The sequence below is a fragment of the Otolemur garnettii genome, unplaced genomic scaffold (genome assembly GCF_000181295.1).
Source record: "Otolemur garnettii isolate 467f Iridium unplaced genomic scaffold, OtoGar3 scaffold00013, whole genome shotgun sequence".
Lineage (NCBI taxonomy): Eukaryota > Metazoa > Chordata > Mammalia > Primates > Galagidae > Otolemur > Otolemur garnettii.
The window spans coordinates 25,878,344-25,897,829 of NW_003852408.1; the positions used below are offsets into that span (position 1 = coordinate 25,878,344).

The following is a 19,486-nucleotide window of genomic DNA, read 5'->3' on the forward strand; positions in this document are numbered from 1 at the left end:
GAACTCCAGTCTCACGTCCCAGACCAATACTCATTCTGTTACACAGCAGTGTACTCTCCAGCTTCCCTATCCTGATGTGCGAGATGGTAACAGTGTGCCCCCCAGCAAAGTACATCTCCTTGAAGTGTGAGTCTTTGGTCTTTTCACTGAAAAGGGAATCTATTCCCCCCGTTCCTTGGGTCTCGACTGGCCTCCTGACTTGCCCTGACCCAGTGGATGAAGCAGCTGTGACACTGCAACTTCCAAATCTGAGCCTCAGGAGCCTCGTGGCTTCTGCCGGCCTGAAAATGTGACGTGAGGACTCTGGACTCGCCTTCCACAGGGCAAGAAGACACATGACAAGGGACCCAGCTGTTTCACTTGACTTCACAGCCAGCATCAACTGACAGACCTGTGAGCGAGGCCACCATGGGCCTTCCAGCCTGGCAGCTGCTCCAGGTGAATAAGCCCAAACGTAACCAGCAGAGAAACCATCATTCATAGAACCCACTCTGAGAAATAACACATCAACGTTTTAAGACTTAAAATTTGGAGGCTGTTTCTTAAACAGCCACAGGTAACTAAAATACAGAAATTCTAAAAGAGGATATCAATTAGATGTTAAATTCATATATAATGGATTTTGTAGATTAGCTCTGGAAAGGGTCTCGTTACAGACTTGCAAAGATAGTACAAGCAGCCAACAACATTGTCATTACAAACAAAATCTTTCTTCCTACTCTTCTTCTTCCCTTTCCTTACTTTTCCTTCCTGCCTTTGGAAAGGTGTTTGTAATTCATTCATTCTTCATATCTCTGGAAGTTCCCCCCCCTTCCCTTCTTTGAATTCAGAATCCAGGGACCAACCAGAGTTCTCCATCATAAATAAAATCTTTCATGATTTTAAAGTCCCCCTAAAGCCCTTTGACTTTTAAAGGACTTTGGTTTCTTTCTTTTTATAGCTGCTAGTTCACTGTTAACCTCTCAGCTTCCTTAACTATATGCAATTATTTTCCTCCCATTAGCTTTTCTCACAGATGCCAGGTATTGTGCCATGCTCTTCAATTGTTTCTCTCATAGCACTTAGCATCGTCTGCAAACTCCTGGAGTTCAGGGACCACGTTTTAGTGCACTTTAGAACACTCAATTCATAGCCAGCATCTAGCAGAAATAAATAATAAATATTAGATCAGTTAAATAGGTGTTCAGTAAATATTGGTAGAACAACTGAGTCCTGTTATCTCTAATGTGGACCCAGCAGAAGAGGGGACTGGAAGCCTAGGAAAGATGATCGTCCTGAACATCGACCTCTCTTTTGCATATTACAGTAGAGAAGTATTTGGTTTCAGGAAGATGGAGTGAAGGTAAACCGTGAATAAGATGTTTTGGTTGGACATTCCTGTGTTTTGCCAGTTGGGGTTTATTTTCTTTTTTTGTTCATTTGTTTCTGTTTGTTTTTCTCCTCCAGGGGGAAGTCAAGGGTCTAAACATAAAATATATAGGTGCTGGGAAGCCCAGAAGGGAGAGAATTGGCCCTTTCAGGTCCAGGACTCACCTGCAGGGTACTGAGGCGGACAGGTCCCTAAGCAGGAGCCACAGTAGTTACGGAGTGAATGATTAGTGAGAGGAGCTTGGCTATCCTTGGAACTGGTATTTTTCTCCATTCCATTACCATTACCTCCATCTTCATCACTGCCTGGCATTTTAATGTAATTTAACATAATGTGCTATTGCCTTCCTCACAACTTACTAGTTTAATATAAAGTAGAAATAAATACATTCTGTAATTGAGAGATAACATACAGAGTGTCACTTGCTTCCAGAAAGGCAGGATGAGAAGTTAGCAGCAAGAAAGGACAGAAAAGGAGAGAGGAAGGAAAAGGCAAGAAAAGAAAGAGGAAATATGGGAAAACTGAAACAACAGTTCAAGCTGTTAATCCTTACTTAGGTCCTAAGCCACTAAGAAATGCAAAGAATTAATTACGGAAAGACTAGGTGATAAAAGTCCTGCATATAACTCAATGAGTGGCTAGGAAACATAATTGGACTCGTTTATAATTGAATATCCTGCCATGGAGACGGATTTGAAGAAGGGTAAACTTAAAGAGACATAACAATATTAAATGTTCTTTTGTCTTTTAAGCATTTGTGATAAAACATTCTTTTTCTTTACGAGAGAACTGGGACTGTGGTGGGACTTCCTTTAGGCGGCCACGAGAAATAAATAGTACATGCATGTTACTTGGGCATCTTAATTTAAATAATTATGATATCTTAAAGGAAAATGCATCTTAACCCCTGCGACGTTTTATTATATCTGACAAGTTCAGTGAAAGGCCACCGAGCTGCTGGTGCATTATGTGTTGTATGTTCTGCACACTCATTAAAAATAATGAGAATATATTTAAAAGTCGTTGCCCAGAGAATCTTTGGGGACGGGGCGTTGGAGGAGGTAAGTAGCAACAGATTGTTATTTAAGTGTCTATCTCTGTTTTACCAGCCCTTAGGAAAAAAAAAATAGTGATTGTAAGTTGATACTCTTTAATGATAAAGATCACACATTTTCCTGGAAAAACAGGCAGATGAAACATGTCCAGACCTCGAAGTATACTCTCAGAAGGAAATGGACTGCAGAGCAGTTTCACATGGATGCTATTTACTTTGATAACAGCTGGAAAAGTCAGCCATAATCAATTAAGGCAGTATTTTTTCCCCCTAATCTTTAGATATCCTTTCCAAAATGAATACATTTCCTTATCTTACACCGAATGTACCTTAGCAAATGTACTGATCACAGGCATAGAGGCAATTAAGCAAATCAAGGTCATCCCCCGAGTTTTGTAACCCCCTTCTTGCCCAGCTGCTCCCCGTCAACAGCTGGCATAAATTACTGGTAACATTTGGCTAACTGGATGATAAGAAGGATATAGTCGGTGGTTGGTCACAATATTACTTTTCCTGAGCTGCTTAAACATGAATATTTAGCGAAATTTTTTCTTTTCCTCTAGCCTCTGGAAGCCTCATCATGGCCCAGTGGCCACTAATAAGGCCTATGTCTCATGCCATGAAAATAGGGCTGAATCTCATGGCTCTTCCTTGTTAACTGTCCTAGACAATGTAATTAGGCCCCAATCTTCTGAAATGTCATGAGCTGCTGCTTCAAAGCACAGTCTCTAACTTCTTCTACTGCCTTCCTTTCTCCAGTGAAACCAGTCTTGTGATAAAAGTCTTCGAGTATTTACGTTCCGGCACCTGGAAGCCATCTGACCTGGCAAGATAGCCCACACGGCCTCCATCTGTTTTAATGACGCTGAACCACAGCATTTATCATCATTGATTTTATCAAGACTAGATTTTGCTGACAAGTTCCGTAAGATTCTTTCAGGGGTAAGTACTTCGCAGGGAGTAGCAAATGATTACTAATCCTTCAGCCTTGTGGGTTATTGAACATATTTGAAACACTGGCAAAGATGAAGGGCCCCGTCCGTCTCTTAGCACAGAGCACCAGTGAGGGAAGGGGCAGGGCTTGCCTCGGTGAGGTGGAAGTCTTGCTTAAAAAATATCTCTGAGTTCTGACAGACAATGTGAAGTTTGGTAAGGGGGGTGGTGTCTTTGTGCCTCATTTTCCTAATCTTTAACATCTGATAAAGGGAGACGTGCATAGTTGATGTGTGACAGTAAGTAAGGATCGCTGTGTTGGGAGTTTGGAATTCTCCAACATGCGTTTCCCCACAGTAGAATGGTGGATGGTGGATTATGCTCCATGTCAGGGGTCAACAGAAACATACCTTACCCTTCAGCATCCAGTGGAGGAGACATGGAGAAGAGGAGAAGGGAAACAGGTGTGACAGCAAACAAGTAACAATAAGCCCATCGCCCAAGGCTCTCAACAGTACCTCCCTTTGGTATGCTTCTGCGTCTACAAGGTACAGGGCGGCACCTGATGAATCTGGAGCACAATCAAACTGAGTGTGGAAATTTTAAGCACAATCAAGTTGGGCCTGAAAAAGTCAAGTACAAGTTGGGGGGAGGGGTTGCCTAAATGAATCAGGTGTTACTAGGTTGGGTAACTGCACTGCACTCAGAACTGGCCTTTTGCCAAAATGAGGGGCCTATGGCCAAAAGGGCACAGCTCAATTGGGCTTGCAATTTTCACAGAATATTTTTCAAAGAACAAAAAGTTGTTCACAGAATGGGAGAGATAAAATTGAAAATGTGGTCACTAAAGCTAGTCAGTCATTGACACTCAGTTATCCTATAAGCTTCACGTTCTTTATAATGGAAACCACTATTCCAATGGTTCTTAAACTGGAGTGAGCATCAATCAGAGTCATCTGGAATGCTCGTTCCAACACAGATCCCTAAAGCTCCATGTCAAGATTTTCTGATTCAGTGGCTCTAGATCAGCGATTGTCAACTGGTGTACTGTGGCACAATGGTATGCCGTGAGAGGATCTTAGGTGTGCTGTGAAAAAAATTTTAAAAATCATTAATAAAATTATTTTTGAAAAAAGTTCAGAGCACTGTAAGTATGTTCTTTTTTTAACTCTTATTTTTTTTGATCAACATAATATATGGAAGCTGTGGAAGTTTAAGTATACATTCAAGTGTGTGGTGAGATTAAAATAAAGGTCGAAAAACACTGGTCTGGGGGATCCTGAGAATCCGCAGGTCCATTAAGTTCCCAAGGCGATGCTGGTCTGAGACCACACTTAGACAACCTTTGTTCTAACAAATTGTTGTAGCCAAAAGTGAAGCATTTAAAAATGCTTTTAAATACTTTTAATTTTGTAAAAATACCTCTTAACATTTTTTTAACATTTTAAAATATATAGTAATGATACCCCTTTTATATGTCTGTACAATAAATTGTACTAGATTGTTCAAATGTCTTCATAACTGAAACCATCTAAATTGTCATTTACAAAAGCTCCCTATCCTAACTTTCGCTGTCTTGTATAACTGTAATGAGAAATCTGAAAAATTTCCTGTATATATTTTTTTGATGTGGTTTAAAATAATTGTACAGAATAGATAAGAACCTGAATGCAGATTAAATACAGAGTAGCAGTAATAGCTCTTTTACTAACACCTGTCCCAGCTTTCTATATCATCAGCTCCAGCTTTATTCAGTCAACAAATACTTACTGGGCACATACCATGCTCCAGGCACAGGAATAATGACAGGGGATAACACTGAGTGTTTGGTACTCACTGTATATTAGCATCTGTGCTCGGCTATTTGTCACACAACCCTGCATTGTAAGTGTTGTTTTTATTTTCATTTAACAGATGAGGAAACTAAAGCAATGAAAGCAGGCTTTCACATCCAGGCATGAGACTCTGGACAGTGGACTCTTAAGGGCTAATTCTCTATCATTCTGAAGGTTGATTGGGGAAAATTTAACATCGTATGGTTCAGCGTCACGCTAAGGGGAGCCCTGACTATGGATGGGAAACTAAGTAAGGCTCCATAAACCAGACCTGGGGCCTCCATGAAGCTCTGCTCAAGGAAATGGCCCATAGGTAGATAGCTTAAGGAGTTGTGAGGGGAAGAGGTGGGGAGACCAGCGGTAGAGGCCAGGTTCATTGCAAGTGTTTCCCCAAAGAGAGGGCACTAGTAAGAATTAATAGACGAAAAGAGTTTGGAATGGCTGGAGGGGGAAGAAAAAAATGCTGAGGATCACTGGTCTATGGAACAATTTGGGATCCATGACAGGAATGGAATTCTAGGATAAAAACAATTATTTTCTCCTCCAAACCAACCTATACTTCTATTAATGATATCACAAGAAATTCCAATTTTGGAATTATTACTATCTCTCACTCTATTACTCTCATATTTATTAGCTGCTAAAACCAAAGCTGTCTACCTCTGTATCTCTCTCCATTCCCAACAGGTGGGAACCCCTGACCTGGGCACTTGAGATCTCTCAGATGCACAATGATGATGATGATAATAATAATAATAAAACATTTGTTGAAGCCCATCCTCTGTGCCCTGATCTAAGCATTTTACATACATCTCATTTAATCCTAACAACTCACCTCTTGGGTGGACATTAATCTAATCTCTGTGTTAGGGAGGAGGAATGGAGGCTCAGGAAGGTCAGTTTATGATGGCGATTCAGTGGACAGGTGGCAGAGTCAAGATTCAACCCAAGCCTGATTCCAGATCCTAAGCTCCTTACCAGTATCCTCTAATAAGTTACCATGAGTTTTTGGTAGGTATCCCAACATCTCTTTGTCCCTTCAAATTTATTCTAAATAACACTTTCCATGCTGGTCTCTTGCTCAATAATCTGTCAAGTTGGGCTGCCTACTATCCCTTTAATATATTTTGTATCTCTAATCTATGCATGATTGAAGATGGGGTTTCCTTCCCCCACCTAGATCTGCATTTTGAAATACTATGCAGTCAACAAGCGTCTTTTCAAATTCTGTTATGTTCTTGAAGGTTTCCTTGGTTCCTAACATACTTTAAATCCTATTACACTTTCTTTGCATAATTTGATCTACTCATCACTCTTCTTTAGGGGCTAGAAGCTTCTTAAGGATAGGAATATATCTCATTGATCTCTGGAATTTCATATTGCAGAGCTTTGACTAAGATTCAGTACATATGGGTTGAATAAAAATACAATAAGAAAAAAGTGGAAATTATTGTCGAGAGAAGTTGAAGTTGAAAGTATATCTTACCAAAGACTTCATGTCAAAGACACTGAAAATGTGTTACTAGGAAAATACATACAATACGGCAATGCATTTTAGTTTCTGCATGATTATTTAAATTCCAAAGCATAGCTCTTGCACTTTGGTTTAGGCAGAAAAATCGTCCTGAAATTATCCTTCAATTTCTGCTACTTATCCACAAATAACTGCTATAATATTCATTCTTCCTTAAGTATCTTGGTTAATTAAGCATGGAATCATTTGAATCAAATAGCCAAAGGGAATGAAATAATGTATCAGTTAAATGAGGTTCATCTAAGATTTCAGACCAAAATTCTTCTATAATTTATGATGTTAAATAATTTGACATTTGAAGATGTGAATTTTTCACTTAATAATAAGATAGAGAAAACCACAAAGGAGCTGACACCGTATCTCACTTGCTTACCAGCCACAGGGACAGGTAAATACGGTAGTGTTGGATATATGAACCTCAGCAACTTTTAAGGAAGTCTCCACACACGTGTGTATCATTTTTTCTCAGCAAAAGCAATATTCTTAAGTGAAGGTCAAATCAGCATGACAAACATGGCTAACTTTTGGTTCTCAATCATGCCAGCCAGGAGAAACTTGCTTGCTTGAAATGCAGTTAATCTCACTTGCAGAGGCCAGCATTTAATAGCAGGCAAACTTGGCAGGTAGAAATTATAAATACATTTGAAATTTTTCTCCGCTCGTTTTACCCACCAGGGGTTGCTGTGATTTTCAGGATAATTTAAAGATAAGGCAGCATGTTGGAATATGAAACGTTAAGGAAGTTAACAAAGAAATAGCAGAATATTCCTTTCTCCCCAACAGACAAAAAAAGTTGCACATACGTGCACAGGTGCGTGTACATACATGGCAAACGGCAGTCTCTTCCTCTCTAGCTCTCAGTTTCTCAGGATCTTTCTTAAGTGGAAAGATGGCTTTATCTGACACATAGCATAAGACAAAAAGTATTTCAGGTATCAGGAATAGAAAAGAAGTGGTGGGTCCTGTCTCTTACAGAACAGACCAAACAAACCACTGATTAAGTGGTTTGTTTCCATTTCAAGCAAAGACACAAACGCAGCAGTTTCACCTTCCAATTCTATTACCAACACTAATCTCTAAGTGCCTTCTGAAAAAAATGTTCCTTATGTGAACACATCTTTAATAAACTCTCACCCAGCCAGGAGTTGAAGGCATCAAAGGACCTTTCAGACTGGGATTCAGGAAAGATTACCCTTGAAGCACAGTTCTTTTGGTAAAGATACCAGAAACAGCTAAATAGTTGGGCTATTACTGCATAAATTCTTCTCATTGATTTTCAACCCTGCCTGCAACAGACAGGAGGAAGGTCGGCTAAATGAGCTTAGGAGGAAGGACAGGGAGAAGAGACAGTTCGGGACAGTTCTAAAGAACTGTCTAAAGGAGGCAGGTCAGGAGAAACGACCAGGACATGGACAGATAATACAGCCTGCGGAATGGCAGAGGGTCGCATCCATGAGACAGCCCTATATTGGCACTTCCTGTATCACTGCTGACCACTTGACAAGCAGCTAATGATAACCAGGAAGCAAGGAAGATTCCACTGTCAGAAAACTGGCAGTGCAGTGCGCTTAAGAAGGTAGAAAGCTCACGAACGAGCCGGGCTTCCCAAGAGGGAGAAGGCGGTTTCTCAGAACAGGAAAACAATAAACATAGTTTGTTTTCTTCAAAGGAGATAGGACAAGACAAAAGCAGGAAGTGCTGTCCTTCCTTCATCCTGCCAGATTTTCGATGGAAAGTCAAGTGTGTGCATCTATCATGATAAGGCGGAAGAGACCAAAGCGACACCACCTTTGAGTTTTGAAAGGCAAACATGAAGCTGTACCGCCTACCACGCTGTTCTTCATTTCGCCCTTTCCAACAGCCCGGTGTGTGCCACGCTATGAAGTAATCCCCACTGAAATAGTTCAGTGCAAGCCAAACACGACCTCTCTTTACACTTCCTATACGGTTCTTGCTCCTTAGAGCTCAAAGCGGGCACTTGGGCTGTAAAAAAGAATATATTCCATATTTCTCCAAAACAAAGATTCTGGGTCCATGTGACTTAGGTGCTCATAAGCTTTAACGGCCCTTGTTTTGCTGTGGTTACAAAGGACAGCCCACATATTTGGATGGTGGACTGTTGTTTTTGAGAGTTTAGGTTATTTCCCAGAAAGTTCTAAGGGAATAAATACTAACCCCATGCCCTCCCAACTTCGTATAAAACTAAAAATGATGAGGACACATTATTTATTTGCACCATCATCTCATAGCTGCACAATTATAATCATATGCTCCCTGGTGGGCTCAGCTTATGATGTCATTTCTGGGATAGAAATAAAATTTCACTGGATTCCCTTAAATGAGAGTAAAATAATATATACAGGCTGCCGCACTCATGATTTTGCTTGGTTATGAAATTTTTGTTTGTAATTTAGTATTTTTGGACCCCAGAATACATTTTAAAATAAAAAAGAAAATAGTCATTGTTCAAAGCCAAGAGTCCCAGGGAAGCTTGTATAAAATCCATTTATCTCTTAACATATTTAAAGTATAGTATTATGATGATCGATGTGGCAGTGTACTAGAAGAGATAATTATGGATATTGAGAACTTACAGTTGGCCGGAATCTATGCTCAGAGCTTTGCACGCATTCTCTTTTTTAATCCTCACAACAATCCTTCTGATATAGATGAGGAAACTGAGCCTTCGATGACTGTGATCCGCTCTAGATCACACAGCTAGCCAGTGGTGGGTACAGAACTTGAGTTCTGGGAATTGAATTCCAGAGCCAATGTTGAGGGCCATTCCATTTGCGACTTCCAGATGTAATTATCTTCGATGGGAAATGCAGTCAGAGTTTTAAACTGGGGATGAGATCAGCACCCCTTACCCCCTTACCTGAGGGGAGAAGCAAAGCTTCTAGGAAGAAGGTATTAGCTATGGAGTAAGAAACTCGAGAGGACGTATGGGAGAAGGGTGTAAGGAACTATAAGTGGAACTGGGGCTCCTGAGGGTTTAAGTGGCCGGCTGGAGGCTCTGTCATTAGTTTCTCTTGCCAGCCAGCGTAGGGGCCGACGGAAATGTTTCTTTTTTATGCAGCTTTTTATTTTTCTAGAATACACCGTGAAAATGTCTTTTTTTGTTCTATCCCTGACCTATGCACATAGTCCCCCTGAGGAGAGAGTTTTACTTCTAGCAAGCAAAGAATGGTGCGAGAAGTGGATGGGCTTCTGGCCACACACACGTGCTTCCCCCTTTTTATCATTTCTTATTACTTTGACCCTTATAGGGAAAGACCGAAATCTTTGGATAAACAAAACATTGACAGAAAAATATATCTATATCTTAGAGAAAAAAAAAATCTGGATTCCACATTTCCAGGGAGTTTCTCTTCAGGAAGTGTGAGAGCTTCATCTCTGTGCGGAGATGAGGCAGACGTTCAGGATTCTGTGCTCCAGAATGGGTACAAAGGAATCAGCATGGGAAGGGAGAGGGGGCTGTCAGCTTTAGGGCTTGTATTTCTGTTTTTACTTCTCTTCCCTATTTCTCTACAGATCTTCCCTACAACAGGGAAAGGGGAAGAATGGAAAAGATGTTGGGAAAGACAAGGCACGATCAAAAAGAAATCTCATGCCAAGGAAAATTGAAGGGAAGGGCGTCTTCTGGCCAGTACCAGGGAGGATTAATGTACAAAAGAGGTGGTTCAGTGAGGCTGTCCACTCACACATGAATATAAACACATGTATAGAGTAGAGGATCAGAATACAGAGAGAGAACAGCGGTGGTACGGTCGTATCTAACCTCAGTGGGAGAACTGTTTTTTAGAGCAACTTTGACAAGTAGTAGGGTAGACTCTGATTAAGTGTTCTACATCACCTATTTCATTCTTGGACAGGTGCAATAGTTAGAATATTTTTACAATATTATGCCCTTCCAATCATTTGTTTCAGTATAAACTCAAGGAGGACAGAAAGTGAGTCTTAATTACTTTGGCAGCTAACGTTTTGTATATCCACAACCTCCAATTTTGGACACAGAAGAATCTCAGTAAATTGTCAGCTGACTTAATGCATAAGTAGATGAGTGGATAGAGACCGTCTGAAGAAATAAATTGAGCCACCTTTCCGATCCTACAATAGCTCTCTACATATTTGGTAACAATTATCATGTCTCCGAAACTTTCTGTTCTTCGGGCTGAATATCTACAGTTCTCTCAGCTGTTCTGATAACCTAACTCTATAAATCTATCATGTTACCTATATGTGCCTTTGTCATTTCTTAGAAAAATTCACAGAAAATATCAGTAACAAACAAGGAGGTAATTCAAAGTCCTTTTCACACATTTGTTTCTCTTTGTTTTTAGCCCTAAAAGTCCTTTTGAGATTTCCGTAGCCTTCTTAAAAGTGTAGTATTTCAATAAAATATTGTAATATGTATTTGTTACAAAAAATTAGAAAATGAAAATTTCTCATAGCCCCAACATTCCTGGTACATCTTTTTCCAGTTCTTTTTTTTTCTTTAAGTCATTAATGTAATTTGATCATACCGCATATATAATTTTATACCCTACTCTTTAACTTACCATTATATTATAAACATTTTCTCATGTTATTATCAATTCTTCATAGAGGCCATTTTAAGCACCTATTATATTTCACTAGAGAGCTCTCTAGTTATTTATTTAACCAATGCCTTATGGGAGTACAGCACCCGATACATCACTGCAATAGATAGGACTTTAGGAAAAAAAAAATCAATAGACGCAAATTTTTTTAACATTATTCCCATAAGTTTAGGACAGATTACTAGAAGTGTGGTTATTGGGTCAAAGGGTGTACATTTTTAATAAGACTCCTGAAATTCTCTTCCTCCAGATGCCGATTCTAGCCCTCAAAAATACGTTAAATTCTCTTGTTCTATTAATGTAGCACTTTGCATTTCCCTTCATAATCTACAGAGCAATTCAGAATACTTGGCTATATTTTTACTTCCTTTTAGACCATAAACTCCAGTAAAGTAGATCCATGAATTGTTTTGCTGACTGTGCTTTGCGTAGCGCTTGGCACCTGGCACATACTCCATGTATATTTTATTGAATTATCTGACTATTGTTCAATAGTTACTTATTGCTAAAGGGTGTTTGAGTATATGCCTCAGACGCACTGTTTACATATACCCAACTCATTACATCAGTTCCCTAAAAGGGTGATATCCCAAATGGGGCAACATTATCAGCGTGACTCAACTTTATAGATGAAGTCTGTGATTCAGGACTCATTCCTCAGCTATTATGAATTCATTCAGTGTTAAAGTCTGCATTGAAAAATACAGTGAGACTGAGTTCTGATAATTACCAGCTCTCGGGGCAGAAAATTTCCTTCTTGGCGGGCAATGACCAGTGATGCCGTCTCTCCCTGCTTGGTGCTCCTGAGCATGGCCACAAGCTCTTCCTGAGTTCTCCCGGTGACATCTCTCCCATTTACCTAATGAATGAGATCATAGAAACAGCACTGATTATAGCACTTGCTATCCTCTTCTGTCCTAGCTAGTTTTTGAAAGTAAGCAGCAAATAGGCTATCACAACAATGAAGGTCTGAAAAGATGAAAACTAGACATATAGGTGGAAACCAACTGTGTTGTCAATAATACACCAACCCTCATAGTTAAAATGTTGGCCAAACTCAGTCTGTAGTTACTACCAACCTTTTCCCTAAGACATTACACTGTTAATGAGGGAAAATCAAACTGAACAATACCAGAAAATGATTCTTCAAATAGGTATGAAGCTGATTTCAAATGTTTACCTGGCACTATTTCCTTCTGCTCAATACAATAAGTGGAAGTGAACCCTTATCACTCAGCAAATCCCCTAGAAGTAGGAAACTATTGATATAATGCTATGGTTTTCTCCACAGACGGAAAATTATAGCCACAGGATTATCAAGGATGATTGAAAATTCAAATTTTACATCAGTCATTGGGTACATCTTCTTTTGTGATCGAGAATAACACAAAAAGCTATAGTGTTGCTTTCAATGAAGATGATTTCTTCAAAGATAAATTGACAATACATAATCATGAAGATGATGCCCTCAATAGAAATAAATGGAAAAGTAATAATCCTCTTGCTTTGGGTGCCTCAAACAGTTCCCTATGCAAAATTCTTGAGAAGTTTTCCCTGTAAAGCCTAGCCTAGCACAGATGCTGCTGATCTGGATAGGACTTGGATCCACCTGAGACATACCGGCCCAACCTGGCAAAAGTCTAAGGGAACTGTTACAAAGGCTTGGATGTGGCTTTGAAATTCTTAGCCCTAACTGAATATAGATGAACTCCTAGATTCAATCCAAATTCCCCAGAAACCCTGGGAGGTAGAAATTAGAAAAAGACATCAGGGAAAAGCATCTGTTATTATTTGGCCCCACATCCTTGACCTGATTGGAGACTTATAAAGTTAGGCTGCTCATTAACTAGTTCTATGCTTGAAGTCCTTATTTTGTCTATGAGTAATACTTTTCAATATATTACATTCAAAATATAAATATTAGGGGCGGCATCTGTGGCTCAGCTGCTAGTGTGCTGGCTCCATCTACCGAGAGTGGTGGGTTCAAACCCAGCCCTGGCCAAACTGCAACAAAAAAATACCCAGGCATTGTGGTGGGTGCCTGTAGTCCCAGCTACTTGGGAGGCTGAGAAAAGAGAATCTCCTAAGCTCAGGAGTTGGAGGTTGCTGTGAGCTGAGCTGTGTGACACTATGGCATGCTATAGAGGGCAATAAAGTGAGACTCTATCTCTAAAATACACACACACACACACACACACATATATATATTTGAGCCAAATATATGTCCATATATTTGTTTAAATGCCAAGGAATATGTTACTGAAGATACTACAGGAAATTCTTACCTCCAAAATTCTGTCCCCCGATTGCAGGCGCCCATCTTTTACTGCTGCTCCTTTTGGCAAAATGTTTTTTACAAAAATGGGACCAGGACCATGTATGGAAGAGTCTCTTGTAACCACAGTGAAACCCAGTCCTTCAGGGCCTAGTGTAGAAGAATGGGAAAATGGATAGTCACCTTAAGCATGAGTGATATTATAGTCAATCTTACAGTAAACTCTACCTAATTTGACTAACATAAAATAAGTAAAACATTCATATTTCGGGAGGTTTTACATATGCTTCAGGTATTCTAGTTTCAAATATGGTTTATAATTCCTGATAGTTTGATGGTATCTTAAGTGTATTTAGGGCCGACACAGAGTGTAACATTGATTTTTTCAGGTTCTAGAAGAAATGCGTGTCATCCATATGCCCAGGAGACTGATTTCGTAGTATATTATAACTTGACTTCATGCTTTGCTGAGAAGCAAAAGCGACATGAGGTGAGTTTTGTCAGTACTCGTCAGCTGGCCAGCCTGACACACTGCTCTGTGGCCTTTGTTCCAGGCCCGCTGCCCCCATCACCCCGTCATAGGAGTCTCGTATCTCGTTCCAGTTCTCTTGCATCTTTGATCTCACGGAGTCTACAGATGTGCTCAGATTTTTCTCCCCTAAAGAGCCCCTACTCCACTCTTATTCTTTCCTCATGCTCCAATCTCCAGTGACCTGCCCACGGCCATAGTCTTCACACTGGACTTTCTTTCCCCTGGCCATGTCCCACCAACCATATCACTGAACTTCACTCCCTGCATGATTTTCATGTCCTTATTTTCTGATTATTTCCCTACCTCTCTGATGGCATCACTTCTGTCACTCTCTCTTACATGCTGTCCTCCCCTATAACCACAGATCTTCCCTAAGGATCTGTCTTGAACCAATTTGTCCTCTAATCTCCCTTGGTCAGCTCCTGGCTCAAACTACTACATCCCTATGGAAGAGACCTGTATCTCTTGGTTTGGCCTCTGATGGGAACTTCCTAGATATCACCATGTACATTTCAAACTTGACTACAGACCCCCTCCCTTCTCTGATCCAGATCCTGACTTTTCAAATATCCTCATCTACTTAATGTCCTAACTTCCAGCAATGACATCTCCATTACACAAGTTGCTCTAGATGAAAACCTCAGCAGTCACTGTAATTCTCCTCTTTCCTCCTTCCTCTGGCTGGCCATCTATTAAGGGATGCATGTTATATTTCCACATTCAGGGGCCATGTACCCTTACTGATCCTCTCTTGTGTGGTCTCTTCTTCAGTGTATCTTTTTGCTGTCAGATTAATCTTCTCAAAGTACAGCTGTGATGTCATATTCTTCATTTTTGCATTTGAGACTTTATGATGGCATTTTAAGGTGATTCTGTATCTGATTTATTTTCTATCCTCAAAGCACCCAAAACTGTGTCCTATACATAGCTCATTTGTACAACTGTTGCATTTAATAAAAAAAGGTAATTGCTAAGCACACTAGAATACTGTACCTTCAAGATAGCACAATTTTCTTCTCAGTATAGAATTCTCATAGGTGAATGAAATTTGCATCAGAGATCTTTTCAGAATCATGTCCTAATTAAAGATGTATTTGTTTTTTGAAATATTTATTAATTGGTATTCTAAAGCTACTATGACCTTAAATTTTCTATTTATTCAGTAAAGAATCTATGAGCTCTGGGTTTCTTTGAATTATGTTAAAAACACAGACTTTCAGAAGGGTGCAATGGAAGAAGGGAGTATCAGGCAGAGGTTACAAAATGAACAAAAGCAGAGAAGTGCATGAATGCTTATGTGTGTTTAAATAATATTGCATAAATATGCATGAACACACATGGTCTGTTCTCACTGCTCTGTGCTTGAAATGGAAAAGTTTAAAAAGGTAAAGAAAGAAAAGACCATATCAGTACATGCTTTAGAAATTAGGTATGTTTTGGAAAAGTGTTTGCAATGTTGAGTCAGTGAAATTAGTGATCACTACATATTTGCTTTCTGAGAATTAATATTTTTGCTGTTAACTGTCTTATGGAAATGATATGTAACTGTCTTATATAAACAATATGATTTTTACACTTGGTCTCAAGGCTGCTTCAAAAATCACTAATTGTTGCTCAAAACAGGAACAACTGAATTTTCGGGCCTATTTAGTATCATGTTGCAACACAATATTGCTCTGTTACTATCAAGTTTGCAATGATTTTTTTCCCACTCTCTGTCATGTCTTTACTATTTTCTTACTTCAAATAATCTATATTCTCCAGCAGAAAAAGAATAAGAAAGTACAACCATTTCAACAAATTCAAGTTACCTAAAGCGTACACTTAAATCTATTCTTTGATACAATTAAATGAAGGGAGAATTAACTAAATTAGCCTAAATGCATTTCTCTTAACCAATTTTACATGCTACAACAATAGAACGCTATTAAGCATAATTCAATAATTACCTTTCTTTAGGTCAATCTTAATCTTCTTTGCATTTTTCTTGCTGCCAAATCCCATGAGAGGGGAGAGTGGGGGAGAGGACAGTTTTCTTCCAAGTCTTGGGACTCGGGGACTCTTGTTTTGAGTCAGGGAAGTTGATGCGTCTGCTTCAGGACTGTTCGTCCCTGCAAGATTAACTGTCTTTCCTCCAGATTTTCCATGGACATGAAGTGGCATCTTTGTTTTCAAAACGCCATCACTGTTACCAAAAATGTTAAGAGGCCCAATGACCGATTTTTCATACTGTTCACGGTTCTGAGGTGGAAGCACATGGAGGACCACACTTGGGGACTTCATCGCCTGACGAAAGACATCTTGAGCCCTTGAAAGACAGTTAGTAAACAGACCATGATACACTGTGTTGTAGTACACCACTTTCTAAAATGCCACAGCATGGGGGCACTGGGGAGCATCACAGTAGCAATAAGCTCTGGGGAGACACTATCAGTATCATTGTCAGTAGGACTTTGTTAAGTGCATACTAGGTACCACTTATCCCCTGCCCAGAAGGTGCCTCCACACTGGGTTACACTACTACACACACACACACACACACACACACACACACGCTTCTCATTTAATCTTAACAAACATGATAGGTAAATACAATTGTCTCTCATTTTGCAAAGGAGAAAGTTGAGGCTCAGAGAGGCTAAATAAGTTGTCCAATGTCCCACAGCTTATACATGTTTGTAAGTCAAAAATCTAAGCAGGATGATTACTGAAATGAATATAAAAAGCAAACTTTAAGTATATTGATATTTATCAATGGTTTGATATTCTGGATCAGATTATTAGTTACATTCCTTTGAGGATTTCCTTCTAAAGTACTGCTCTTCTCTGACATAGACTGTGTTACAGAAGCTCTATTTTGACGCTGCGGTGTCCTCATGGAAACATTTCAGGAGGTACTTTCACTGTGCCCAAATGCCCCAGTGGAGTGTCAGCCCAACATGTACCTGGAGTCCTGATACTTTCTACGTTTCTGCCCTAGTACTCTGTATTCTTGCTCAGATTTCCTACTACTTCTTCTCCCCCTTTTCCTTAGGCCCTGGTGTGCCCCATGCCTCTGTAAAGCAACTACTTTCCCCAGTCTTTCTTGCTAATGAACTGCAAGTCAAGGAGTTAAAGAAAAAGCTTTTTGAAAGAGTGTGGCTCAACGGGAAGGCAGAAATTTTTCTTGTCCTCCTGTTTCTCTTCCCTATTTCTTAAAACTCAGAAATGATGGAAGGAAAGATCGTAGCCCCATGGTAAGAGACGCAAAGCACGAAGACAAAAGATGCCTGATTTGCTGATGACTTGGAGCTGCCACACAAACTATGCACTGCCCACATCCATGCTTATTTTTCTTTAGGAAAAAAATAGATACTAATCTCATTTAAATTAAGCGACCTTTATTTCAGGTCTCCATCTCCAGAAGTCAGACCAAATAACAACTAATCATAATCTCAACTGCTATCTGGTCCCTCAATCCACTCCCTCCTCCTTCCTTTCTGAAGGGCTTAATTCCTCATATGGTTAGGGGAAGATGTTTCTAGATTGTCCAACTTCTCTGGCCAGGTCCATTATGTTATTTTTGCTTGAGTAGGAATCAGTTTCTACTCCATGTTAACTCCGTACTCAATTCTTACAAGCCTCGATTTCCAGCGCTATAAAAGAGGAGTGATAATGTCTGCTTATATACCTACCAAGGCCTTCTAAAAAGCACAGTACAGGGTGCCCCAAGGGTACCATATATACATACATAGGGAAAATGGGAAATTGTAGCTAAATGTACCTTTATTTACAAAATGTTCATTGCAAAGTTTTGCAAAAACTTTATGAAGTATTTCTCAACTTGTTGATATATAAATATTAAAAATACTAAAAAGACTAAATATAATATAAATCTGTTAAATTTTCCGATGGATGGTGAACTTTGGGATACCAGGTAGCATATAAAATCATCGCTAATAGGTGTAATTTTATCAATCATTATTTGAATAAACCAGATTCTTTTAAAGCTTCATTTCTTTCCATATTTAAGCAGCCGGTCTCTATTTGTCCTCTACCCACAAGTGCTCACTCCCTTCTACACCTACCCATGCAATGTTGACAGCAAATGCCCAGCGAGAAGATGCATTAGGAGTCTTTGGGTTAGAAACGGACAGGCAAGTGATCAGTACTAAGGAGCATTAGTTCACATCCCCTTGTTCCGGGACCCCACTGCAATGCCAACATACATTAAAAACTATATATATATATATATATATATATGCATCGCGCTACTCTATACTCTAATTCTTGAGTACAGGAAACTATTCCCACGACATTCTCACATGCAGAGAGACGATTTCTTGAGGGAGAATATTTTAATTTTTTGCTATTTGTTCCTATGATCCAGCAAGTCCTCATAGACATCTCTTGCAGATTTTTCAGGTTAAGGAAGACTGCTGACATCAAGTAAGTTAATTAATAAGCTGAACTAACAGCCTGTGAAAAGAGCCATTAAATACTAGTCTAACTGACCCATAGCCCAGGAAAAACAAACCCATCCATTGATGCCCCAGTGAGACAAGCAGGCAGGAAGGCTTGCCATATTCTGTGGTTTATCATTCTTACAACCGTGGAGAGAGGTGTGTGGGCCACGTTAGAGTATGCTAGAACATTAGATGCGTTCAAAAATGGATGTCCTGGGATCACTGAAAGGGAACTGACCAGAAATTCTACCTACAGTTTTGATTATAATGAGTTCAGTAATGATTATAGCCATTCTTGGGATCAATAAAGCAAACAAAACAATGGAAAAGTGCTTACTGAGCAAAGGTTTTGTCTACGAGATCCACATTGTTGATTTTTACGATACATTCATTTTCATGAAATAGTCCCTCCCGCTTGGACCTGCTGTTTTCTTCAATGCCTCTGATGAACAGTCCTAGAATCCTAAATACAAAATATAGGTTGAAATAGAATCACTGAATAATAATATGCTAATTATTTTTTCACTTGCAACTATCCAGAAATAAGTATTGATTCCTATTTATGAAAGAAATCATGCTTTAGACTCAGGCAACTCTTTGTTATTTAAATCCTTACCAGAAAAAAAGCCCTTACAGACAAATATTCATAAATAGCAACCCACATAACATTGATCTGTTACCCTATTTCTCATGCTGGCAGTAAACTCAGAACAGGCTAGTGTAGCTTAGTGGAGACAAGGACTTGCAGTTTGGAGAATTCTCGACATCATAGCTGACAGTGGACCTGAGTAAGTGACAAGGTAGATGTATAATCATGACAGAGGATTACATATTCACAGGAATTTTTTGAACTTTCAATCCCTTATCTAATAATTTTTATTTTTAAGAAGTAAATGAACATTTAA

At 39.4% G+C, this 19,486-nt stretch overlaps 1 protein-coding gene across 1 annotated transcript in view; it reads right to left on the minus strand.

The window, feature by feature from the left end:
- LOC100940899 (partitioning defective 3 homolog B) overlaps nucleotides 1–19,486 on the minus strand; it is a 315,232-nt gene that overhangs the window by 144,345 nt on the left and 151,401 nt on the right. The window contains exons 5-8 of the mRNA XM_023510379.1: nucleotides 18,919–19,044; nucleotides 16,086–16,444; nucleotides 13,615–13,754; nucleotides 12,060–12,188 (exon numbers count right to left, since the gene is read on the minus strand). Of these exons, the coding sequence (XP_023366147.1) occupies nucleotides 12,060–12,188; nucleotides 13,615–13,754; nucleotides 16,086–16,444; nucleotides 18,919–19,044 (754 nt within the window). The remainder of the gene's footprint in view (nucleotides 1–12,059; nucleotides 12,189–13,614; nucleotides 13,755–16,085; nucleotides 16,445–18,918; nucleotides 19,045–19,486) is intronic.